The 27792-nt window shown below is 42.7% G+C and overlaps 1 protein-coding gene across 1 annotated transcript; it reads right to left on the bottom strand.

Annotated features, from left to right (window-relative positions):
* Positions 1-3288: 3288 nt before the first annotated feature.
* Positions 3289-27569, bottom strand: LOC308306257 (putative carboxypeptidase X1; the record flags this gene model as incomplete). The annotated part of the gene is made up of 11 exons (XM_080751157.1): positions 27511-27569; positions 26338-26422; positions 23651-23801; positions 22119-22207; positions 21016-21139; positions 14585-14781; positions 12783-12962; positions 9857-10151; positions 7638-7777; positions 6168-6270; positions 3289-3617 (listed from the first exon to the last, which is right to left on the bottom strand). Exons 1-11 carry the CDS (start codon positions 27552-27554, stop codon positions 3289-3291), a joined length of 1737 nt encoding a protein of 578 aa, XP_080607283.1. The 5' UTR covers positions 27555-27569.
* Positions 27570-27792: the final 223 nt, after the last annotated feature.

Below are 27792 nucleotides of genomic sequence, written 5' to 3'. Positions count from 1 at the left end.
TGGAGACCTGTGCTCGGAAGAGCACTGCTTCTAGTTACTTTTGTTTTTTTTGAAGGTCACAAAATGTGCCATATTTTCCTAAATATTTAACATAGAGACTTGCATTTAGCATTAAAATGTGCACATAAGACTCCATGATGTTGTGAAATATAACTATTAAACAGAAGAGTTTTTAGTTAAGGTAATTATGACATGGAAAGACCACGCCCCATTACATTATTACTTCTTGAAAGCCATACAGTGGATGGTGTCATATTCAGAGTTAATTAATTAAATTTTATAATATCATCATCACTTGCAACTGCATTTATGTGGTAACCCACCTAGATCATCAGGGGCATTCTGACAGACAGTCCTTCAACCAACACATTGGGGTGCACTTCAGTCCATTTACAATGCAAGCACAGTTTAAGCAGATTTAACACGGTTTCAATAGATCTCTGAGACTAGATTGGAGTGATCCAAACGCTCACATAACCGTGAGAGCTCAAGCCCTCCCTGTGGGAAACGGTTGGAGACTTGAACGTTATCGTTTAATCATTTTGTGATTCCTTCTGTTCACAGTTGGAGGATGGGACAGGAAATGTTTTGACACGTTTGAAGCTCACAATGGGCCTCATTCACCAACGGTTCTTACAAAGACATTTCTTCTTAGCCCCTCTTTTCGTTTTTTAGAAGATTTTGGCATACACCAATGTTTTCTTAGCTGTGATTTGTTCTTATATTAAGACAAAATCTACTGGAGAGCACTCTTAGCGTGGCCTTTGAGTTCTTAAGTGTGACATGTTTGTGCAAAAATAATTTGTCCTTGAAGTTTCTTCAATTCTACAATTGTATAATATAGGATTTAAATTACAATAATACCTTTAGGGTAGTGGTTCTCAAAGTGAGGTCTGGGGACCCCCAGGGGTCCACAGCAAAACGAGGAACAGTTTTACCACTTTAACCATGTTTTATACTGTTTGAAAATAGCCAATCTACAAGTTCACAACACGTACCATTACAGCACATTTTAAGCTTGTAGATCTGATATTTTTGAAACACCCTGTTTTAAACTTTGTTTGAAATTAGCCGATCTACATGCTCACAACGCCTCGGAAAACCGAGGTGTCGTGAGCATGTAGATCGGCTATTTTCACAATAGAACCGTGTTATACAAAATGTAATGCCTCAACTCTTAGTGCTTGTCAGGATGGGGTCTCCAGTTCAAATATATGATTATTTTGGGGGTCACAGCCTGAAAAGGTTGAGAACCACGGCCCTATACTGAAAGGAAAAAAACGGATCTTCCAAAAGGCAGACGTTTATTCAAACACATGGAATCGAGAATAAAGATCAGACAATAACGGTATACTGTATTTGTCTGCAATATTTATATACATGGTCCTGGTGGACTAATAGTCATTGTAAAATATAAGTACTGTGTTAGAAAAAAAAACATTTCATTTATCAGACCAGCTGATACACATACTCAATCACTCCATCCTCATACCGTATAATCCCCACAGATTCTGCAGCACGTAAAGAGTTAACCCATTTAGGCCTAGATTGAACGCTTTAACTATTGAAAAATAGCAGACATACAAGCAGATCTACAAGCTCGCAGCGCTGCGAGCTTGTAGATCTGCTATTTTTGAAAAAGTTGTGAAAATGTGTGCAAATCTTTGAATATATGTATTTTTAAAGCTAACGTTTGTAACTCAAACTTTGCTTCTGGGGGGGTCCCTGGAACTAAATATTTCGAGATGGGGTCCGTGGCCAAATAAATATCATTTTGGGGGTCCTTCACATGAAAAGGTTTGAGCACCACTGACATAGTAGTCTCTCAAGAACAGACCAACTGAGCTCCAGTTGAAGTGAAAAGGACCTTTTCTTTGACGATGGCTGGCCAGATTGCTGACATAGAAACATTGGTTTTTCAAAAAATTCAAAAGACACGATTTTTCAAAAATAGCAGATCTACAAGCTCGCAGCGCGGCACTCGGTGCCGCGCTGTGAGCTTGTATATCTGCTATTTTTCAATAGTTAAAGCATAAAATAATGATACACAATAATGTGTACCCGTTTTGAATGGGTTGTTAAAGTCCGAGACGTCGCACTTCGTTCAGAATCCACTCTAGTCTGTACAGGAGTTTATGAACACTGAGGATTGTGTTGCATGCAGTCCTGTGAAAAAAGCACCAGTATTGTGTTTTTAATTGTGAGCTAACAATAATGTAAAAGAATAGGCAACACCATGATGACTGTCGTGCCACATGATTTCAAACAGAGATGTTATCATTTTGGAATGAAACATGTACTGTATGTATAGACCGATTTTCTGAGCGACACCCTATGGCGACACCCTGTAGAGGGCGCCGCCCGCCATTTCTTCGGTGAAAACACTGTGTAAAGTTGTAGCCTACATTTACTGTTATATTTCCCATTTTTAAGAATTTTACTTCTAATCCACCACTAGAAATGGCGGTGGCGCTCTCTACAGTGGAGCGCTCAAGAAAACGGTCTATATAGAGACTTATGTCACATAGTGAAATGCATATATATATATATATATATATATATATATATATATATATATATATATATATACGCAGACACAACAAGTAGACAGCCTCTTTACAATGTGTTGCATTGCTTCACGACTCGGTGAATTACCCACTAAAGGTTGCTGTTCACTTGCCTAAGTAGACAGAGCTTGATCACAGCACCAGCGGTTTTAATAGGGTTAAGCTGACCACCATTAATTCAGTGTAGGACCTTTGCAGGACCACTTTGGTGCGTTGCCTCAACATATGAATGATCATTTTATTTCTGTGTGTGTAAATGCTAAATGTGCGCGCACACTCCTTTCGGCCAGACACTGCTCATGTAGGGCTGTCACGATTATGACATTTTACATGACGATTAATTGCCACTCAAATAATTGCGATTTAATTGTGGTTTTGTTGTTGACAATTACATTTCTGTTTGGCTTTTAGGCTTCGAAGTTGCACACGGTAGATATGACACATAACTTAATATACAAAGAAATTGTACTGACATATTTGACAACTTTATACTTAACCAAGAACATTGATAGTGGAAATAGCCGATCTACAAGCTCACAACGCGTCGCATCGCGACGCGTTGTGAGCTTGTAGATCTGCTATTTCCACTACTTTTGACTTTTAAAAAAATACATGAAGATCTTTCAACCTGGAAACGATTATGACGATTATGTCAAATAATCGCAATTATGTCAAATAATCACGATTAGACGATTATGTAATAATTGTGACAGCCCTATACTCATGCCCTCTTGGCTCTTGCGGAGCGCGCTTTCCTCTGCTGCTGCTGCTGGCTCTGGCGCCTGCGGTTGATGGCCTTGGTGCTGACGCGCAGCTTGCGGAGCCTCAGGGCGCGAAGGCGCAGCTGGAGGTCCTGGGGGATCTTGCCTCCCTTGGCCCTGATGTCCTTCAGCCTCCGGCTGGGCGTGAGGGTCAGGTGGAAGTCACAGACGGTGGCCCGTGGGTCCATGCCCACGCGGCAGCGCCGCATGGCGGGGAAGTAGCCCTCGGCCCACACCACCACCTTGTACTCTCCCGGGTTCAGCAGGCGCCAGTAGTCCCCGTCGCCAGCTGCAGAGATGACAGCCAGGGAACACAGAAGATTGAGCTACGACAGTGGTTTTCAACTAGGGAGACCAGATGTCCCCCTTTGCATGGGACAGTACAGTGGCGTCAGTTCAGAAAAGGCTAAGGTATGGCAACATGACTGGTGTCTTGACACCAGTCATGTTGCCATACCTTAGCAACAGGCATGATACATTTATTTTAAGGATACATTTTTATTTTCCCCCCTGTTTCTATGGTTTCTTGGGCTGGACTAGGCAACCTGGAAAGGTTGTTCAAGTGCAGCTAAACTTGGCATGTTAGTAAACGTGCCACAATTAACAATAATGCATTGCACCTGTGCAGCTGACCTGCGGAACCTGGGAATATACCATTTTGTCAAGATGGGGAGAATACAAGTGTGGAGAATATAATTATAATACCTTGTTAAAGTGACCATGTTGTGAAATTTTGCATTTGTAGTTATTTTACTGTAATTTAACGACATCATAACCAGCACAGTAGACAAAGAGATATTCATGGATTTATATTTAAAAGTAACTTTTATTTTCCCCCCTGGACGGAGGGTATGGCAGCCGCATACCCCTGCCATACCCAATTGACGCCCCTGGGACAGTCCCACATTTCCTTGACTTTTCAGGCGTCCCACAAATTGAGACACTGTCCCACATTTGTGACTGGCAGGCGCCAGTAATAAATCAATGTGCAGGTGTTTTGATAGGTGCGCTAATTGTTGCTGAAGCTCTTAACGTGTACTCACAGCAAGCTAGACCACACTGGACTGGACACAGTACTGCTCTAGCAGCATGGGAATACATTATAGGATAGGCAATGCTTTTATTGAATTATGCGGTGATGGACACATTTATTATGTTGAGAGACAATGTTCAGAAGGAACCGCTGCAGCATCGTTGTTATAAACAAAAGCTAAATGGTATAAAGCTGTTTTTACACCTGTTAATATTATTAACAGGTGTAAAAACAGCTTTATACCATGAACATGATAAATATCAATATGCAGTATTAAGACATTAAGGCATTTAATCCCACATTGTCCCACACAAGCAGTACTGCTGTACCTCAAATTAACAGTTTGGATCTGGTCACCTTATTTTTAACCTTCTCCGGGTCCATTATTTTTTCGGCATTTGAGACACGGACCACCATTTGATGAGATTTAGCCTCTCCGACCCCAAAATGTATATGTTTTGTTATCTTGCATAAGGCACACGTTAAACCAAAATAACAATTATTCTACATTCTCTAATTGTGTAGAAGTAATGTAGATGTTTAACAATAATTTAACTCTTGAGAGTGTAAAATGAAACCATTTTACACTCAGTTACAGATCTATACGGGTTACCAACTCTCTAAATAAAAGTCTGGGTTTCCGAGGCTACCAACTCTCCATCATTTAGCTAGGGACCACCTGGAACCGGTAAAATCTCATTATTTCGACGTCCCATTAGTTCGACTAAAGGTTAGAGTTAGGGTTAGGTTTGGGCATAGTTTTACTGAGGTTAGGGTTAGGGTTTGGGTTGGGTTTAGGCATTGTAGCATTCACCAGGTTAACATTCACTAGGTTAGCTTTCACCAGCGGCGGCAGGTTATCGTTCACCAGCGTCGAACTAATGGGACGTCGAACAAATGTTAGGTTGTAATATCGCTACGCTCCCCTTGGAAGCCCCTCAAGAACCACTGGTGGTCCCCGGACCGCTGGTTGAGAACCACTGAGCTACAAGATTTTAAAACAAAACAACATAAGAAGAACCTCCTTCGAATCGATGAGAACAAATCTGCAAAGAAAAGCCCAACATCCCATCCATAAATCATTATTTATTATTTTTGGCAGTATCTTTTGTAATCAAACATATAATTTTCGGAATGTCTGAGTGAGTGTCTGTCTGTCTGTCTGTCTGTCTGAGTGTCTGAGTGTCTGTCACAGCGTTTCTCCTCAGTGGCTGGAGCAATTGATCTGAAATCGCATCACCATAAGCATATGAACACACCTGACATAACTGTGAAGCCCGTTTGTCACTTTCACAAATCATATGCTGTATATTAGCATTTTTTATGGTGTACCGATATCTATTCTGCATCTAGCTTGAGGCATATCTATTCTGCATCTAGCATGAGGCAACATGTTTAACCAGCTCTGTGTGTGTGTGTGTGTGTGTGTGTGTGTGTGTGTGTGTGTGTGTGTGTGTGTGTGTGTGTGTGTGTGTGTGTGTGCGTGCGTGCGTGCGTGCGTGCGTGTGTGTGCAGGCGGGCGGGGGGGGGGGGGGGGGGGGGGCGGGTCGGTTGTCTGGCCCTGTTACAGATTTTGTCCAAAAATCATGCAGATCGGTACACAGTATCTCTGTAACCATTAAACGAAACGGGTATTTCTTACATTGATGCTCCTACATATTATCATGCAAGCACCAGTTAAAGTTACTTTCCATCCCTCATATACTGTATGCACAGTGCACATCCCATAACCCACCCACTGCACATCATTTCGGAGCTCATATCTTTGAACGGGTAAGGGCTAGTTTCAATAGAACAACGATCTACCTGATCTGATGTCATGGTCGTGGCCTTCAACCTTGATTACAGCATCTTCTATTCCTTCTTTGGTGATCTTGTCTCTCACCACACCCTTGATTCCTCTGTGTACCTACAGATCAAATATGTGAACAACAAAAACACTAAAGGACAACTTCACCCATTTTTAACCTAACCTAATAGAGCAGGGGTCTTCAACGTTTTCAGGCCAAGGACCCCTTAGTCGAGAGAGAGATGAAGCAGGGACCCCCACATCCTTTTCATAGATTCCATATAGTTTCATTGTTTGACAGCACAATCATCAGCGTTATTTTGGATTCCATTTTTAGAACACTGGGCATGTAAAGGCCTTCACATACAATACAGGGATTGATTTTTCGTGCATAGAAAAGAGACAATATTGTCCAAATCTGGACAAATTCTGACCCAGTGTGCATGAGATAATAGAAACACCATGAGTTAATTTATTGTCTGTTTTTTCCTGTGCGGAAAATCGGATCCTGCATTGTGCAAATGTCTTAAAGGAGTAGTGTTGATTCCCCCGTTGATTCCCCATTGATTCCGCATCCGGAATCAAAGGGGTTAAATTTACTATAATCACATTTTTGTCTTAGGAATGTGACAAAAATGTGACAAAGATTATTATTGAACTCAAGTCTCCATGGCATTAGAAATCAATCAAATAAAAGTCATTTTGGGGGTGAACTACTCCTTTAAGTTGAGAAGGAAGGGGGGTAACTGGAAAGCTCGCCCCAAAACACACTCGCCCCCAGCAGTTCTTGTACGCTTGTATTTGTTTTATTGACATTAAGGTTAGTAATAAATGTTATAGTTTTACTGAGATTACATTTAGGAATAAGGTCTGTTTTAGGCAAGCGTGCTTTGGGGACAGCGTTCTTGTATTAATTCAGAAGGGACAGTGTACCGTAGGGCATTCACGAATAGTGATTTTTATTATTCAAATTATTCGACCTCAAAGTATTCAAATAGTCGAATATTCGACAGGACTGGCCAAACTGTCAAATATTAAGTAAGCAAGAGGCGAACATTGTGAAAATAGCCGATCTACATGCTCACAACGCCTCGCGTTGCGAGGCGTTGTGAGCATGTAGATCTGCTATTTTCACAATATTGATCTGCGGAACCAAGTCACATTAAATGTAATACCTACAATTCCAACAAGTGCTTGTCAGGGTTGGGGTCCCCTGTTCAAATATGTTTATTTTGGGGGTCACGGCCTAAAAAGGTTTGAGAACCCCTGGTATAGAGCATTAACAAATTCATCCACCAGGGGCATTGACAACTCATTCTTATGACTTCCTATCTAGCCAAGCTTTATAAACTATATATTGTTTAAAGAGAAAACAACAAAAATAAGCGAATATTCGACTTTGGTAAACAACGTCGAATAGTGACTTTGATATTCGAATATTCGAACATTTGGTCGATGCCCCTAGTGTCCCGACACCACTGACTGACCTGTTCCATATAAACCAGTAGAGACTCCTTGTTGTTCTCCCACTCAATGGGAAGCTCAGTGGCGTGAGGGAACTTGTCACAGGACAGCTCCACTGTCACCTCAAAGCAGTTGGTGTGGAGGTAGCTGAAGTCATTCATACCTAGGTATAGGATAGGATGTACACTCAAAGCATCTGATTTACAATAGAAACACAGTCCAGTCCAGGCTTAGTACATTGAGGCTTTGAAGAGGGTGAACGGTCCAGTTGTAAATATTGGTTTCGCTAGCGCCCTTGTTTATATAAACCAGGAGACGAGTATGGAAGAGAGTTCATCTAAGTTCATGAGTTCGGCATAACAGTCTCTGATCTCAGTATATACATCTAGGACATATACTGTAGTAGAGTACACTTGTTTTGCAGCTGCAGCCTGTGTGCAGGGACGTGCAGAGAATGCTAGAGAGGCAGGGGCTGAAATTTCCAAAAGGGTCTTTTGGTGAAATTATTTTAAATAGCAGACCTCCAAGCTCAGCGCGACGCGTTGTGCTTCAAGGGTTGAGCTTGATACCACACTAAACTAAGCATAATCAAGTGAATACTGGAGACGTGACGTACGGCATGGATTGCTACACTGAGAGGGCAATTCTTTCAACATAAGATGCTGCATTCAAGTTCAGGAGAGTTTGGACAAGGCAATTCTCTTGAATGCTGCCTTCAGGTATGGCATGGAAAGAGGGCATTTGCATTTCTTTCACCATAGTGAAAACTGCATCCATGGTCTGGAGAGGGCACTTTTTACGGACGGGTAAAGGGGAAGGGGCTCCGCCCCCTTTGATGTCTATGATGTGCACACGCCTGCTTTACAGCCAAGTTGATGACAGAGAAAAACGTTTAAACAGATGTCTGGAATTAGTTCATGTTACACTGGTCCAAGACAAACAAACAAGTATTCTCCTGGGATCACTGTTTGAATAAGCGTGATGAAGTGTAACAGTACATGTTTTTTACTGAGTGGAGGTTCTTAAGAACCAGAACAGTACATACATACAGTATACAGTATTCCCTTTGATTTATCAAGGGATTTTGTTCTGTAATGCCCTCTAGTGACCCCTACTGGAATGAGTTGTTTCATTCCAAAATGAGATATCCATCATCTGAAAAAAATACAAACATGACACGTAGGACAATAATCTCACTGTTGACTATGATGGGAATCTTTCATTATAGGATGTAAACCCTTATGGGTTTCATTTGCACAAACTCAAGAGTTCAAGAGTTCAAGGAGTTCATTTTTTACCAGGGTTCATATTTTAGATAACTAGAGAAAAGACTAGATGATTGTTTAAATCTTTTCATTTACTGCATTCTTTTTCTTTTTAAGGACTCGAACCGGCGACACCTCCAACCATCCATGCCTATGTGGCAAAGCCTAGGCCTAAGTGGTATGCGCCTGGACCAGTAGGCCAGCAGGCGCCCCTCATGTACTGCTTTCTAGCGTTTTAGTGATTGTTATTTCAGTGGGTGGCATGCGTACAAGTGTCTTTTTAGACACGATAAGCCGGTGATTTCTTTATTACTATTTACAGTAACACTACTAGCTAGATTTATTTAGCTAAGCTAAATAAATCTGCCCATGAAAGATTGCGGTGCATCTTGTGAATGGAACAGAATTTTAACACTCATCTAATCTAAAATATGAACCCTTATTGTAAAGAAAAAAAAAAACAGCAAGAGCCGCTGACCAGCCCGTCCACGTCCACAGACGCGTCCACGGTCAAAGACGTGGACGCGGGGAAAACGCGAAACAAGCAGACGCAGACGCGGGGCGCCTCACTGAGGTAGTAGACGCGGGGTTACTGAGGTTGCGTCGGCAGGCAGGTTAGATACTCAGTAGCGTCACGGTTACTGAGGTTAGGTTTAGAGTTTGGGTTAGGGTTAGGTGGTCGTTAGAATCCACGTTGTCAAGAAGTGGACGAGGAGAGTCTCCGCGACAGCCGCTGCTCTCCTCGTCCACGTCTTGGAGGTGCGTCTGCGTCTGCTTGTTTCGCGTTTCCCTGCGTCCGCGTCTGCGTCTTTGACCGCGGAGGCGTCTGTGGACGTGGACGGGCTGGTCAGCGGCTGTCTCTCAAAAAAAAGAAGCTGTCTTTTAAATGACTCCTGAGGATTTTAACTGTGTACGGAGGTACTGAGATATACTCACTCCCAGGGACCGTGTGTAAGGAGGTACCGAGGTATACTCACTCCCAGGGACCGTGTGCCAGGCTCCCCCGTTGATGATGTTGTGGTGCTGCTGGAAGTCCTCGTAGTGACAGAGGCGGCGGTCGGGGTTGGCCATCACCAGGTTGGTGGAGGCGTAGACGGTGGCCAGCCAGCGGAAGAAGCCGTCGTCGGCTGTGGGCGTGTCCTCCTGGGGGATCCAGTCGCGCGTGCAGTCGAAGGGGTAGGTGACCACCAGCTCGCCGCCGTGGAGGTTGGCGCTGAGCACGAACGGGATGTTCTGCATCCAGTTGATGACCGCCCGGGTCTCGGGCGCGACCTGAGAGGAAGAGGTCAAAAGCGTTTTTTTTAGGCCTGGAATTATTTTATGCTTTAACCCATTTAGGCCTAGGATTATTGAATGCTTGAGTGCCGCGCTGCGAGCTTGTAGATCTGCTATTTTTGGAAAAATCATGAACATTGGTGCAAATCTTTGAATATATGTATCTTTTTAAGCTAACATTTGTAACTCAAATTTTGCTTCTGGGGGGGTCCCTGGAACTAGATATTTTGAGATGGGGGTCTGTGGCCAAATACATCATCATTTTGGGGGGTCCGGGGCCAAATACATCATCATTTTGGGGGGTCCGGGGCCAAATACATCATCATTTCGGGGGTACTTCACATGAAAAGGTTTGAGAACCACTGACATACAGTAAAAACATAGGAAAATATTCAAAGACTTGCACACATTTTCACGATTTTTCAAAAATAGCAGATCTACAAGCTTGCAGCGTGGCACTTGGTGCCATGCTGCGAGCTTGTATATCTGCTATTTTGTAATAGTTAAAGCATAAAATAATGTGTTCTTGGTCTAAATGGATTATCAGAAAAATAAATATCAACTTGAATGCAGTTCCTAAGGCTCGGCTTTATTGAAGAAGAAAAAAACTGAATGTGATTCCTGTTCTTCTCTCTTTCATAACTTCATAACAATAGAACTGGACTGCAACAGATGTTTGGTGTTAAAGTTTGAACTCTTACTAAAGAATAGCTTCTTGTTTCCCAGCAAAAAAAATAATAAAGCACTGAATCGGTTTACTGTTCGAAACATCTGACATTGCTTGCATGCCACCGAGGCTAAGCAGTGAGCACAGGCTCTCAGCACGCATGATTTTAACATCTCAAGATGTCCTCGGATTCGCTTTTCCCACAGATAATCATTTTCCCTGCATGAGCGGATTCATAAGCTGATTCATTGATTGTTAGTGCCTATTCTTATATGGCATCCATTGTAGAAGTCCAGCCATTTGCTGCCAAGTACTACTATTGTGACGGCAACAAAGAGATGATATCCGTCTCTATATAACATTGTTTGACTGTTACAACCTTTTGACACCTTGACATCAACAAAGAGCCAAGAGGGGACTATGTCAGGTTGGACTATGTCAGGGTTCCCCAATTAGTTTTCCCCAAGGGCCGAATTATGTCTAGTTTACCAAGCCGAGGGCCACAACATTGCAAGGGGCGACAGCGGTTTTCCCGCTACTCCAGCGACTGCGACACTTTCGTTGTCGGGTGAAAATCTTGTATGTCCAAAACCGTTCGTTTTGCATTTATCATTTTAAAAATTATTTAAACTAGTGAAAACAGACGATCTACAAGCACACAACGCCTCGCACCGTGAGGCGTTGTGTGCTTGTAGATCTGCTGTTTTCACGAGGCGTTGTGTGCTTGTAGATCTGCTGTTTTCACTACTTTTGTGCGACAGCCTTGTATGATTTGCGAAAGAACTTACAAATTTGGAGATACGAGATTTCCACCCGACAACGACGATATACTAGTGTTGTTGCTGCTCTTATAACACCATTATTACTGGGGTTGGAGTGGGCCAGACAGTAGCCCCCCCGCGGGGCGCAAATGGCCCGCGGGCCGCCTATTGGGGAACCCTGGACTATGTCATAGTCCCCACCAGGCTTTTGCCCTTTCCCCCTTACAGCTCATCCGCACTGCCAGCGATGCGACGCGAGCAACGAAATCTCATTAAAATACTTTTGTTTCAATGAGACCGTCCTGACCTACCGCGAGCGACAACACGTCGTGCCGTGACATACCTCTACCCCTCCTTTTCCCACTCGCAGAGTCTCTATTTGAGCGAGGTTTCGCGGGCGATGTCCATAGAGGTAAATGGCCATGTCCCGCCCCCCAAACACATTGTATTATTATTTATTCATTTGATTGGTTCAGGCTATGTCGCAACGCAATGGCCGACGCACCATATGAGGACAGTCTTTCGCGCGACATCGTCGTCGGAACGCTCGCGTGCAGTGCGGATGGGGCGTTGTAATGTCGGAACTGAGCTATCCCTATTCTGGTCATAATATTGCACATTCGGGGATAGGCAATCTCCAAGCTCACAATATGTCACATTGTGAACTGGTAAATCGGCTATTTCCAGCAATGTGATTTGATAAAGAGGGAAAATAGAAGGGGGCGTGGATAACCCCGGTCACTGAAGTATATAGCAGGGATCTTCAACGCTTTCAGGCCAAGGACCCCTTTGACGAGAGAGAGATGTGGCAGGGACCATCATTTGACAGCACAATCATCAGTGTATTTTGGGTTCATCTACATGTTTTCAGATATTTAACCACTTGAACCGTCAATACTTGACCTTTCACTCTGTACTTAGTCTGCTCTTTTTCCCCTCTACACCAAAGCTCTTTGCCGAAAATAGACAATCTACAAGCTCACGACGCGGCGTCGTGAGCTTGTAGATCTGCTATTTTTTTCTCAGAATATGGACGCTAGTGTTCAAGTGGTTAATGTAAAAAAAAAGGAGAACAAAGTTTCTATCACACAAAGATTTGGAGGACCCCCTGTAGTAACTCTGAGGACCCCCTAGGGGTCCCAGACCCCCTGTTGAAGACCCTTGGTATATAGGGTTTAAGTAGTTAAATAACTGGCTTACAAAGGCATCTTCTTTGGTGTAGTACTCTGGGATGGGGATGTAGTGGTTGGTGACTTTAGATTTGTCCGCTGCCATCTCCTGGGCGTCCCACAGGATGTTGTTGAGGTCAGGGAAGTTGTGGTTCATATCGATCCCCTCGAAGCTGTAGCGCCCGTGGGCCCAGCCTGCCAGCTCTGAGCCCTGCGCACCGTCAATCACACACATCACAGTCATGTTACAGCACATACCAACTCCTCACAGTCATGTTACAGTACATAGTAGAGAAAGGTATCTGCAATAAAGCAGACAGCCCGCAACACTCCAAGTTAGATGAAGGCTTTTAGGTGCAAAATAGCATATGAGAAAGAAGTAGTCGCCTTGAGTGCTGGCGACTACTTCTTTCTCATATGTTACAGCACATACCAACTCCTCACAGTCATGTCACAGCACATACCAACTTCAATAGTCATGTTTCCATAAACGTATTCGAAAATAGGAAGCAAATTATCAAAAATGCGCATGTGTCATTCGAATTAGTGACGGTCGCATGAGTCGACTCAGCGCGGTCCAGCTGAACACAACAAAGCGCTCCCTACCTCCTTGCCCACCACTGGTTCTGTCGGAGGTTGTCTTTGCACAACAGTCTGTAAAGAGCTACAGATGGCACGTTGTGAAAACGGGAGGAATTTACACACGGTCCGTGTCACTCCGTGTGTAACAACCGGTTTGTTTTGTGGGCTAACGCTATACAATGGACGTTAAGTGGCAGGGGAAAGTGTTAACTTGGAGGACGATGGACCAGAACGTCTTAATTTATTCGCATTTATTGGCTGACCCATTTCCATTCACTAATGCGCATTTAGTTTTTTCGATAAAGCTTCCAAATCCACCTCCTCCAAGCGCATAAATGTTTTTGCGGATAATGAAAGTTTATTCGAATTTTGAAGTGTTTCCATAAAATGATTTATGCGCAAAAGCCTTACTGCACATTAAGAGGCTTTATGGAAACGCCACTAATGACTGCATATACCGACGTACCGTACCAATTTGACTTGATGTCCTCAGTGCAGAGGCACATTGACAGTCTAAATAATTGTGCAGTTCGTATTTTGTGAAAAGATTAAAATATCAACATGTTACCTTTAAGGAGTCGCCTAGTTCACCCCGAAAATGACTTTTTTTTTTTCTTTTCTATTGATTAATCACGGCATGGAGACTTGAGTTCAATAATATTTTGTTGCATTGCTAAGACAATAATTTGATTACAATAAACATTACCCCCTTTGATTCCGAATGGGAAACCGAATGCATTTGGGTTCGGAATCAATGGGGGTATATGTACTATTCTATAAAAGTCTTCTACATCCTTTTAACGTTTTTGAAGAAAAAAAATGTTTCTATCTCAGTGGTTCTCAAACTTTTTCATGTCAAGGACCCCTAGAATTAAATGTATTTATTTGGCCTCCGAATCCCATCTCGAAATATTATGTATCAGGGACCTCCCAGAAGCAAATATTTGAGTTACAAATGTTCACTTGAAAAAAGTGAAGAAAGTGAAAAATAAAATAAAAGATATGTTCAAAGATTTGCACACATTTTCACAACTTTTCAAAAATAGCTGGTCTACAAGATCGCAGCGTGGCACTCGGTGCCGCGCTGTGAGCTTGTATATCTGCTAACATAATTCCAGGTCTTAATGGGTTAATAAAGGTCTGTCTGTCTGTCTGTCTGTCTGTCTGTCAGTCAGACAGACAGACAACATCTCTAGGCTGTCCAACTCCTGCTCAATCAGTCTAATTCCACACGTTATCTCCTCGGCGTACCATCTCATATGCTCCTTCGTAGCCATCGGGGTTCATGGAAGGCAGTAGGTGGATTCGCGTTTCGGTCACCAGGCGCGCGACGCGCCGGTTGCCCGCTTTGTATTCCCGGCACACGTACTGCATGAGGTTGAGCAGCAGCTCTCGGCCCAGGACCTCGTTCCCATGCATCCCTGCCACGTAGCGGAACTCTGGCTCACCTGCCAAGAGGGGCAACAGAAAGCCAGTTACGGGACGTCTTTACTAGTGGTTTTCAGGTACCAATGTTAGAAAGGTGGCAACTGAACAGAAGATGGTGATTTTCTTTTTTGAGCGGTGGTCACACCGTCTCCTATACGTGGCCGTGTGTGTAGGTATGTGTGTGTGCGTGCGTGTCTGTCTGTCTATATGTAGCCTGCAATACCTTTTCTGACCACACATGTTAAGGGAGGGGCGCTGTTGTTCAGGGCAGGGACAGGCACACTCACACTCACATTCACACACACATATGCACGCACGCACGCACACACACACACACACACACACACACACACACACACACACATGCAGCCTCCACCGCTCAGTTCACACGAGTGTGATTTTTTTATTAACTGTTCTTCTCTGGCAAAACAAAGGAGAACCCTGGGGATAGTGTTCATTTGATTAGACCAGTGGTTCTCAACCTTTCCAGGCCGCGACCCCCAAAATAATCATAGATGAATTGGGGACCCCCTTCCCACCCCGACGAGCACATGGAATTGTAAGAGTTGAGGAATTACATTTTGTATAACACGGTTCTATTGTGAAAAATAGCAGATCTACCTGCTCACAACGCCTTGAGTTGTGTGGTGGAATTCAGATCAATCAATAATCATGAGAAAATGAGGAGACAAGACAATTATATTAGGTGGTGGTGTGGTCAAGTTTATGTAAACATGATATCATGGACAGAAGTACAGTTTAACACTCTGGGCTGTGGTAAAGTAGTTCTGCCAAGAAGAATGGTCAGACAATTATACTGTATATGGCTTCAAGGCCTCTGGAACGAGCTGTACCATAACAAGATAGGCTTTACCAAAACAATAGTTACTGAGGCCTACTGAAGACCTCTCGACTACTAACAATCAAGTATTAGTATCATCATAAAGACCTAGATATTAATATAATCAATGAATACATTATCTACTCTATTACACATATCACACATAATCAATCATGATAATCTCTAATCTACTGCAGTTGCGAGGCGTTGTGAGCATGCAGATCTGCTATTTTCACAATTTCTGCCTCTAATATTCGATAGAGTCTATAGACCAATGTTTAATTTGTAATTTTAGAGGTATTAAAAAGTCCTTTAATTGTCACTTTAGATATGTGCATATACCCTCTATACTGTACACTTAAACTTTATTTACCGGTATGTTTGTTTGTTTACAGTTGAGTGAGAAAACAATGTTGCACATTAAGTTCATCATCCGAGGACCCCCCCAAATCATTTGGGGATCGCCACTGGGGGTCCCGACCCACAGGTTGAGAACCACTGGATTAGACTATAGAGAGCTGAAGAGAAACAGAAGACTCTCTTGATTTGCACACTCCTGAGTGAGTCACTATTCCAACATGCGGGGTCTGTTTGGATTGTACAAATTGTGGTTATTGGTGTTTTTAACTGTAGCCTAAACCACACATTCCTTTATGGGACCACAGTCACCACACCATCTTCAACTGAATTTGACCTGACATGAATATGTGCCTTGCTTGAATTGAAACTTGCACAGTAATTCACTACATAATGAGATAGTCACACAAAACAAGAAGCATCTGAAAGCCGGACTACTTAGCTGTTGGCAGAAGCCCAGGAGAACATTGGGAACGCATTCAAAGTTCAGATAAAGTTTTCAAGCCCTTGTGTATTGTGGCAAAGGCGTGAACTACAGCAACTTGCCAATGATTATAAATGGAGAGGCCCAGCCTTAAGGCAGCAGACATTCCTGGATATTGTCATATTATGGGCCAAGTAAAACATAAAAAAGAAAGGAAAGAAAACGTTTTGGCCCCCACTATAGAAATACTATGGTACAAGAGTTTGATGATTCACATTTGTTTGATGTGCCTCAAATGCAATGTACATTTTCGATTACCCCATGAATTAATGGCTGTTTTCTGTCGCATTCCTAAGACAATAATTTGATAACCAGCAGTGGTTCCCTATGGAGACTCAAAGAGCCTGCTTTGTTCCCTATGGAGACACAAAGAGCCTGCTTTGTTCCCTATGGAGACTCAAAGAGCCTGCTTTGTTCCCTATGGAGATGCAAAGAGCCTGCTTTGTTCCCTATGGAGACTCAAAGAGCCTGCTTTGTTCCCTATGGAGATGCAAAGAGCCTGCTTTGTTCCCTATGGAGACACAAAGAGCCTGCTTTGTTCCCTATGGAGACACAAAGAGCCTGCTTTGTTCCCTATGGAGAAACAAAGAGCCTGCTTTGTTCCCTATGGAGACACAAAGAGCCTGCTTTGTTCCCTATGGAGACTCAAAGAGTCTGCTTTGGTCCCTATGGAGACACAAAGAGCCTGCTTTGTTCCCTATGGAGACGCAAAGAGCCTGCTTTGTTCCCTATGGAGACTCAAAGAGCCTGCTTTGTTCCCTATGGAGATGCAAAGAGCCTGCTTTGTTCCCTATGGAGACACAAAGAGCCTGCTTTGTTCCCTATGGAGACACAAAGAGCCTGCTTTGTTCCCTATGGAGATGCAAAGAGCCTGCTTTGTTCCCTATGGAGACACAAAGAGCCTGCTTTGTTCCCTATGGAGACTCAAAGAGCCTGCTTTGTTCCCTATGGAGAAACAAAGAGCCTGTTTTGTTCCCTATGGAGACTAAAAGAGCCTGCCTTGTTCCCTATGGAGACTCAAAGAGTCTGCTTTGTTCCCTATGGAGACACAAAGAGCCTGCCTTGTTCCCTATGGAGACACAAAGAGAATCCCCAAATTATTGGCTTATGAATGCTACAAAAACAAATACATATCCTTGAATTCAAGTCTCCATGGGGTGAGTAATAAATGGGGGGGGGGGGGGGGGGGGCTCATGTTGGGGTGAATTATCCCTTTAATGCAACTCAATTAAAGAATATAGCATTATAATCCTTTGAGTAACAGTCAAGCCCTGCCTTAAGGGCTTCAGAGGCCCATTGCTTTTTTTTATTTTTATTTTTTGTTTGCTGCATGATTAAAACGCATTGAATTTGGTGTGCAATGCTGTGCTGAATCCTCACTGGGATCCGAAAAGGAGTCATAAAAGGAGTCAATGCGAAGTACCACATGCGACAAGACGCACAAATCAAACTGGATTCGATCGGGGGGAAAAAACACACTGCCGCAGCCACTTGCGCACGGCAAATTCGGAGCAGGTGTGGAGAATGTCATAGAGAATCATTGGTTTCTTTAACCCATTTAGAACGGGTACACATTATAGTGTATTATTATTTTATGCTTTAACTATTGAAAAATAGCAGATATACAAGCTCACAGCGCGGCACCGAGTGCCGCGCTGCGAACTTGTAGATCTGCTATTTTTGAAAAATCATGAAAATTAGAATTTTGACCTGATTCTCTAAGTGTCTTTTGAATCCTTCTAAGTTTTTTTTGAGAAACCTGTTTCTATGTCAGCAATCTGGCCAGCCATTGTCAAGGAAAAGGTCCTTTTCACTTAACTGGAGCTCAGTTAGTCTGTTCTTGAGAGACTACTATGTCAGTGGTTCTCAAACCTTTTCATGTGAAGCACCCCCAAAGTGATATTTATTTGGCCACGGACCCCCATCTCAAAATATTTAGTTCCAGGGACCCCCCAAAATTTGAGTTACAAACGTTCGCTTTGAAAATACATATATTCAAAGATTTGCACACATTTTCACGACTTTTTAAAAAATAGCAGAACTACAAGCTCGCAGCGCGGCACTCGGTGCCTGTCTGCAAAGCCAGGGCTTAGACATAATATGGTTTCTCTGACAGGTTTTGGAAAACTGTCAGATTCTAGAGACAATTCAGACCTCTCTGTAATTCAAAATAAGACTTGTGGACTCGTAAAACATATTCCTGTAAGAATCAAGCCTCAATAACGTGCCCATAAACACATTGGTCTTTTATTGATGAAACCTTACTGATGATGCAAGAGAATAGTGAGTCCAAACGCTGCATTGACCATAAAAAAAAATCTGCACCGGGACTTAATGATCCATGAAACCGCTGTGAATGAGACTCAGCTGTTTGCACAAGAATAGCCACATGTAAAATGTGTCATGTCTTTGAAGCTACCAAGAAAACTAGCTGTACCGCTAGTCTACTTGGTACTTCAGCCTTCTATTTACCGTACTCCCATCTACTCTTTGGCAAAAGTCGAATGACCACAACTACTGTAGCTACCGGACAGAACAGACAAATTATGTGCATAATGCATTTTTGATGTATCTCATTTTGACAAAGGAACCTTTCATGTTTTTTAATGTTTGAACAAATAGTCTTGAACTATTGCATTTTAAACCATAATCTGCTTGTTTATGAGAGAGGCCTTTTGGACAGGGAGACTGCAGGGTTTCCTATCCGGTCGTGCTCTAGAAGCTGTATAAACACAAGGGGAAGTTCCACTGGGCCCCTAAACAGCCACTATCAGGACAGCAGTGGTGAAAAACGGAGTGTGTGTGTGTGCAGGCGGGCAGGCGGGCGGGCGGGGGGGGGGGGGGGGGGGGGGGGGGGGGTGGTTCTGACCCTGTTACAGATGTTGTCCAAAATCATGCAGATCGGTACACAGTATCTCTGTAGCCGTTAAATGGAACGGGTATTTCTTACATTGATGCTCCTACATATTAATATTAGCATGCAAGCACCAGTTAAAGTTACTTTCCATCCCTCATATACCGTGTGCACAGTGCACATCCCATAATCCCACACACTGCACATCATTTCGGAGCTCATATCTTTGAACGGGTAAGGGCTAGTTATTATAATTGATATCTTCAAAGTAACTAGTAACTAAAGTTCCCAAATAAATGTAGTGGAGTAAAAGTACAGTATTTGGACCTGATATGTGGTGGAGTATACTAGTAAAAGTATAGGAAATTGGTAGTACTCAAGTAAAGTACAAATAACTCAACATTGTACTGAAGTACAGTCCTTAAGTAAATGTACTTAGTTACTTTACACCACCATCAGGCCAGCATGGAGAGCATGGAGGAAGGAGTTTGCCCCAGAGGCTGTTGAACTTCACTGGATAACCACTTAACTAGCCCTTACCCGTTCAAAGATATGAGCTCCAAAATGATGTGCAGTGTGTGGGTTATGGGATGTGCACTGTGCATACAGTATATGAGGGATGAAAAGTAACTTTAACTGGTGCTTGCATGATAATATGTAGGAGCATCAATGTAAGAAATACCCGTTTCGTTTAATGGCTACCCCCCCCCCCCCCCCCCCCCCTCCAGCCCGCCCGCCCACCCGCCTGCCTGCACACACACACACACACACACACACACACACACACACACACACACACACACACACACACACACACACACACACACACACACAGAGAGAGCTGGTTAAACATGTTGCCTCATGCTAGATGCAGAATAGATTAGCCTCAAGCTAGATGCAGAATAGATAGTAGATACACCATAAAAATGCTAATATACAGCATACGATTTGTGAAAGTGACAAACGGGCTTCACAGTTATGTTAGGTGTGTTCATATGCTAATTGTGATGCGATTTCAGATCAATTGCTCCAGCCACTGAGGAGAAACGCTGTTTCAGACAGACAGACAGACAGACAGACAGACACTCACTCACTCAGACAGACATTCGCAAAATTATAGTATAGATAACACTGGATAACCACTTAAGCCATAGTTCATACTTCTTCGCACAATGGCGTCACATGGTGAAAATAGCTATACAGATTCACAACGCATTACATTGCAACGTGCTGTGGGCTTGTATTGTTTTTAAACGTTTTTGAAAATGTTTGCCTATTAACATGGCCAAAATAGGGACACTAGCTTGAAAGTGGATAATGAAGTCATTGGCAGAATTACATTTCTTTGCACACAGGAAACCATTCAAACATTCTGAGTATTATGCAAAATTAATTATGGATAAAGTAGAGCTGATAATTGATAACATAGGCTAATCGTTTCCTATGCAAATGGTAAGCAATTTAGGGTTTATTATGGTTTTACTTTCTCTATTTTTTACATTCAAAAATATGTTGTAAACAACCCATGCCTTTTGGCCTTTTTGACCTAATAATAATATCATACTACAAAGTTTCAGCTTGGCATCGTTTTTTTTTATGTGCCACCATTTCTATATTTTACATAGACTGTTTGTATACTGTAAGTCATCTTAAGTCTGGGGTTCCTGTACATGGAACCTGCTAACAGAAATCTAGATACACACTTGAATCCGCCTTACCAAGTTCATGCTTGCCGGGGTTATCAGAGATCTCCATAACGTAGAGTTTGAGTCCCGTGTAGCTCTTCCCTATGCTGTAGATGCGGGTGATGTTGGGACACTCATCGTTCACAGACTTCATGAGCTTCAGGTGAAAGGAGACAGAAACCCTGTCAGTGGGAAGGCTCATTGGTAATGGGAAATGGTCAAGTTTCATGTCTTGAGCTTGCAACTTAAATTTCTTTTATAATTTAAATGTACTTAATTCACAAGGAAAATCTATCTATCCATCCATCCATCCTTCCAAATCTACAGCATTGATTGATTGATTGATTATTTTTATTAGACAAAAATGGAGAACAGTACAAGTATAGTCAATACAATTGAAATGTAGTACAGTACACGTACAGTTAAACACCCTGCCTAAAAGGAACATCCCAAATAAGATTTTTTACAGTCTTTTTTTACATTGGATGCCCTCTGTATTTAATTCATGGACATAATAAATAGCAAGCAAAGAAAACATGCAATAACATCGCAGTACAGGATACAGGACACACTATGTACAGGATAGGGGAAACAAGGGGGTGGGGCTAAGGTAAGGGGGGGGGGGGGTGCTCACTTCTGGCCTGTCTATGGGAGAAGTGAGAACTACTTCCTTCTCTGGCCTCCTGAAAGGTGAGTTTTCAGGGCAGTTTTGAAGGATGCCAGGCTTGCCAGCAAGCTACATGTTTTAAGGGAGGTAGTCAAGGAATTCCACAACTGGGTGGCAGTGATGTAGAAGGAGAATGTGCCCATATTTGTCTTATGGGTTTGTGTTATCAGATCATTGTGTGCGCTCCCTCTGGTGTTGTGGCTGTGGGTGTCGCTAACTTTTTGGAGATGTTTGGTCAGATATGCGGGTACTGAGGGGATGGAGGGCAGATTTGCGTTGACTATTTTGAAAGTCAATCCCATTTTTAGTTGTTTAACCCGCCTTCAACGCTGAGCCAGCAGATACTGCACAAACTCTCAGGACTGAGTCAAAGCTTTGGCATTATCTTTAGAGAGGCTAATGGCAGTTACTCATCAGGCATGTTTGGCCTGTCTGCGGTCTCTCTGTGATTGAAGAGGAACTGACTAACCTTACGCATCTCTTTGTAGTTGTGGTGCCTGAAGTCCAGCTCGTCTTTGGACCCCCATTCTGTGTCTGAGTGGTACACGTCATCTGGATCTACGAGGAAACATCTGTTCAATGCCATAGCTTCCATATCTCTAAAACTGTCTGAGATAATCCAAGTTTATACAAAAGTTACATGTTTACCATGTATCATTTCATTAGCCAAAGGACTTCAATTACCAACTATACTACGCTGTACTTAACCTACACGTTATCAAATGAATACCAGAGCTCTGGAGTTGTATGTCTTAAAGCAGGGGTCTTCAACAGGGTGCCCGGGTCCCCTTGGGGGTCCTCAGAGTTACTACAGGGGGTCCTCCAAATCTTTGTGTGATAGAAGCTTTTTTCACCCTTTTTTATATTAACCTCTTGAACCCATAGGGCGTCTATATTCTGAGAACTTTAGCCAAAAAATAGCAGATCTACAAGCTCACAACGCCTCGCGCTGAGCTCGTAGATCGGCTATTTTCAGCAAAGAGCTTTGGAGGGGAAAAAGAGCAGACTAAGTACAGCGAAAGGTTCATTAAGTATTGAGGGTTCAAGTGGCTAAATATCTATAAACCCACATTAACCTGAATCCAAAATACACTGATGATCGTGCTGTCAAACAATGAAACTATGGAATCTATGAACAGAATGTGGGGGTCCCTCCCTGCTTGCTTCATCTCTCTCTCTCTAGGCCTGTCCTCTAAAAATCGACGAATCGACGCGTCGTTTTAAGCCCCGCGAATCGACGCCAATTGTTTGAGTCGAGGCGAAAATATATATATTTTTATATCACCAGTTAGCCTACTAATGCGGTGCGCTGGGCTGGTGTCATGTACTTCCAATGAGAAGTAGCAATTGCTTCTGAATTGTTCCAGTGTTGTAATCCATGATGAATGATTGTGTTTCGCTGTGTTTGCGTCCGTGACATGTCCACACTGCTGGCTCTAGCGGGAGCTATGCCTCCACCTGTTTATGATCCGTTTCTGAAATGAATCCGTTCTCGACACTGACTCATTACTCTGTCAGTGCTCTGTGTCCCGCGACTGCGGACTGGATCCCATCGTTCATTTAAAAGAGCCGTTCAAGAGAGCGGAATCGTTCGCGAATGTCTCATCTCTACTGCACGCTGCCGAGAGACGGGGCAGAGTTGAAACATGTTTTATTTGTTTTAACGGTGTTTGTTATAACTCTATGGTTGTACACTGCTATGCAGATAACATTTGTGCTCGCGCACCGATATCACCGAAAACACCGTGTATTCAATGCATCTCTTAATGTATTATTGTATTATGTTGACGTGGTTTAAAGCAACACTTTTTTTTTCTTTTTTTTATACAAAGTAGACTATAAAACGATTCGTCGACGCGTCGGATTAACCCCCGCGACTCGAATCGACATCATAAATCCTGAGTCGAGGACAGCCCTATCTCTCTCTCTCAACTAAGGGGGACCTTGGCCTGAAAACATTGAAGAGCCCTGTCTTAAAGAAAAAAGGTTTTCAAACCCTACCAGGGACACGGCAGCCAAGTATCTCAGCCCTGAGACAGATGGTGCCGTTAAAGTACCAGGTCTGGGGGTTGATGCGGATGAAACGGGCCACGGTGGGAACAGGCAGCAGCGCCAGCACTGGAGTCTCTGGGTCCTGGTTCCCCTTAAACACCTGCACAATGCAATGTTACATGACAAATCACACCCAATGTGAAGTGAGCGGTGGTCGTGCTTGCATAACGTCTTCAATTGGTAATTGGTGATGTAATACCGTACAGGCTACACACACACACATTACTATGGCAAAACGCTGAGGAAAAAGACTAGGATATATAGGATGTAATTGGTGATGTAATATGGCTACACACACACATATTGCTATGGCAAAACGCTGAGGAAAACACATTGCTATGGCAAAACGCTGAGGAAAGGTGGCTACAGATAGTGGCTACAGATAATTGGTGATGTAATGTGATGTAATATGGCTACACACACACATATTGCTATGGCAAAACGCTGAGGAAAACACATTGCTATGGCAAACCGCTGAGGAAAAGTGGCTACAGACACACTCACAGCCACTCTTAGGAGCGCCGCTCAAAAAAACAGAGGACTATTGAACTCATTGAAAACTACACTGTCCCTATTCTGAGGTAACAATTCGGTAACACTTTCTATGAAGCCCACATTTATAATGCATTATGAGGGCATTCATAATGCATTATAATGCACTCATAATGCTTCATAACTACACTCACAAACACACATAATGCTTTATGATGCACTATATCAACAGTCATACAACATTATAATGACACTTATAATGAATTAAGTCCAAGTATTCTATGGATGTTCTTGAATACTTATGAAGACCACATATAATGCATTATGAGGACACTCATAGTGCATTATAATGCAATCTTGACTGACTGCTTGTATTACATTATGATTAACTGTGGTCTTCATAAGTATTCAATAGCATCCATAGAACACTTGGACTTAAAGGAGTGGCGACACCGGCCGAAATTTAACATTATGATACAGTAGGTCACGTGGTGTTTCTTCAAACAGTCTGAAAAGGAGGCGGGGCCGTATCAGTTAGTAGTGAATGTATACTTCGTCGGTCGTGCGGTGCCGCGCAATGTATACTTCGTCCGTCGTGTGGTGCACAACGTGATGCCTTGTTGTTAGCGTGTAGCGCGGCTAGCGCTGCACCGCACCGCTATTTGCGCGAGCTATTGTGTGTGTACACACACACACACACACGCGCGCGCGAAAGCACACACACACAGGCTACACACAAACAGAGTGTATGAGCCGCGGACCTCCTCTGCGGAGGAGGAGGAGGAGGAGATCGCTGGACCCTCGTTCTACGGTTGCTCCGGTGTCCCGGGTGCTCCAGTCAGGTTAGGGCAAGAGACAGCAGGGTATGGCCGACAAAACCGTCTCATAGACGGGGAGAAGCGTGTTGACCCTCGTACACCTTTTTTGACACCTTTTTTGAAGAAGACATGTACTTATTTATCGGTCTAACCATTGATTTTATAGCGAATGCTATATAAGTTTTACCCCTAGAACTGATAGTTTTAAAGTTGGTTTAGAAAGTCGGAAACACACCTCGGACAGCTTTTTTTGGGGCAGTTTCAAAAGATAATGATCGACTCTGCCCCTCCCCCCATATTAGCCCAATCAAATTAATTTATTTCGGTTACTGTACAGAAAGTACTACTTTCAGTACAGTAACTACAATAAATTAATTTGATTGGGTCATTTAACATGGGGGTACATGACATCATTAAAAAAATTGGCTAATTTGATAGCCTTAATTAGCTGTTTTGGCCATGTCACTCCACCTTTAAGTAATTATAAGTGCCATTATAATGTTGTATGACTGTTGATATAGTGCATCATAAAGCATTATGTGTGTTTATGAGTGTAGTTATGAAGCATTATGAATGCATTATAATGCATTATGAATGCCCTCATAATGCATTATAAATGTGGGCTTTATAGAAAGTGTTACCAAAAAAAAAAAAGAACATTTCTACAAGATCACAACGTGCCGTGTCGTGAGCTTGTAGATCATCTATCTTCAGCGAAGAGATTCGATGTTCAGTAGAGCAGTGGTTCCCAAACCTTTTAGCACGAGGCCCAAAAGAGAAATCAGATGTTTGCCCTGGACCCAAACTAGTGAAAATAGCAGATCGACAAGCTCACAACTCAACGCTTCACGCCGCGTTGTAGAACGTGGTTATTTTCACTACTTCTTAAAACTTTTTTTATTTTTAATTTATGGAATTTCTTGGACTTTTGGTATTATTTATTCATGAGCTGTATTTCGAAATGTGTTTTTAATTAATGATTGTCTTGATATTGTCAAAATAAATATTTTTGAATAATGTAAATAAAAATAATTAAAGGGGGTATTTACTTGCTACCCACAGACATTGGTCCGCAACCCACATATGGGTTCCGTCCCACGGTTGGGGAAACAGTGCAGTAGAGGTGAAAAAGGAGTGGACCAAGTACAGAGCCCCAGTGCATAGTTTAGGTGGTTATGAGAGTATTAAATATGGGATACAAAGTACATGTACATAGAAACTAAGCATGGTTGTTGTGAATAGTACAGTCGGAGGAATGGTTCAAAAAGCAGATAAGATAATAGAATATATTTACATAGAGTATAATAAAAAGGTATTCTCACATACCGCCTCCTCTGTGCCATTCATACAGGTTTCCCAGTTGGTAGAGTCATTACTCAGCTGTACTTTGTACGTATGGACCCAGTCCCAGCTGTAACCACACCAAGTACAAGAAATTAAAACCTCATTAAGCAAAAGAAATGCATTTTTTCCCACTGACTCGACCGTGATTGTACAGTACATTACAGTACAGTACAGTACTGCTTGTATAGTGTTGTAATAAGTAGTAGCCTAGTCGAGTTCAATTGTATCAAGTCACTTAAAAATGTACTTTTTTTTTAAACTATGATTAAAATTAACAATAACAACTGTAACTAAATAATGAGCTAGTTTCCTAAATGTTATATTGGGGAAATAATTAGCATGATTACATTTGGTCAATGGAAACCATTTGGTTTAAGTGATATTTTCATAAATAATAATTCCTATATACTTGCAAAAATAATTAGGAGCTTTAACTTTTTAACTCTTTTGTTTTCCTTTCTTCTTTAAAAAAAATGTTTAAAGGTGACACACCATGCATTTAAAAATATTTTATATCATATTGTTTATTTCCCAAAAAGGTTTTTAAAAAGGTTTGAGGCTAAATTATCACTCCTGAATACAGAGCCCCTGTCATTTCTGCTTGGCTTTCGGAGCATTTTCAGCTGCAGTACCACCTTGTCCTGAGTGGGAGAGGGAGCTATTGAGCCAGTTTGGGCCCCACAGTTTTGGCCCCACCCTCATCCCAGCCTCCCCACCCCCCTCCCCAACCCTCTCCCAGCTCCTCCCCGCCTCCTGCTCAGGCCTGCCCACCCCTCCCCAACCCCCACTCAGCTCAGCACAGCACACAGCACAGCAGTAGCAGTAGGTCCCGATTGTGATGTCACAATCGGGCCTAAAATCAGACAGCCCGTTCTGAGACCTGCTTACATAGATCTGCACATAAACTGAGAAAGACACAATGGTCAGAAATAGGACTTTAGAAGGTGCTGGTGGGTCACCAAAAAAAGACATAATAACAAAATAAAAATAGGAAAAATGAAAATTCATGGTGTGTCCCCTTTAAGTTACCTATCATACTTGATCATTGGACATAATGTCTCAATTCATATGAGCAGGTTTCACTTTTTCCAAATAGTGGATAACTCATTTGGTAATGAAACTGATATGTGCACATTGACCCTGACAGTACCTGACCTCCAGATGGAGTTCCTCCCCTGTAGGATGACCCCAGTGAACATGGTGAGGTGGATGGCGTCCACCTCCAGCCACTGGTTGACATCCTTGTGCTCTGCACACCAAGCCCCGTCGTACAGGTCCCCGTCTTCAATGCCTGACTAGAAACAGTGCAGGAATCATAGGAATTAACATCAAACTCTTTCAACTTCGTTTTTTTTGTTTTATAAATATGTTAGTAACAACATATCAAACATCCTAAGAAATCCCAGTGGTGGAACATATTGAAAAAAGCTGCTGAAA

This window comes from Nannobrachium achirus, assembly GCF_963921795.1.
Source record: "Nannobrachium achirus genome assembly, chromosome: 20".
Classification (NCBI taxonomy): Eukaryota; Metazoa; Chordata; class Actinopteri; order Myctophiformes; family Myctophidae; genus Nannobrachium; species Nannobrachium achirus.
The sequence above is the reverse complement of the archived record's forward strand: the minus strand, read 5'-3'. Positions and strand labels throughout refer to the sequence as shown.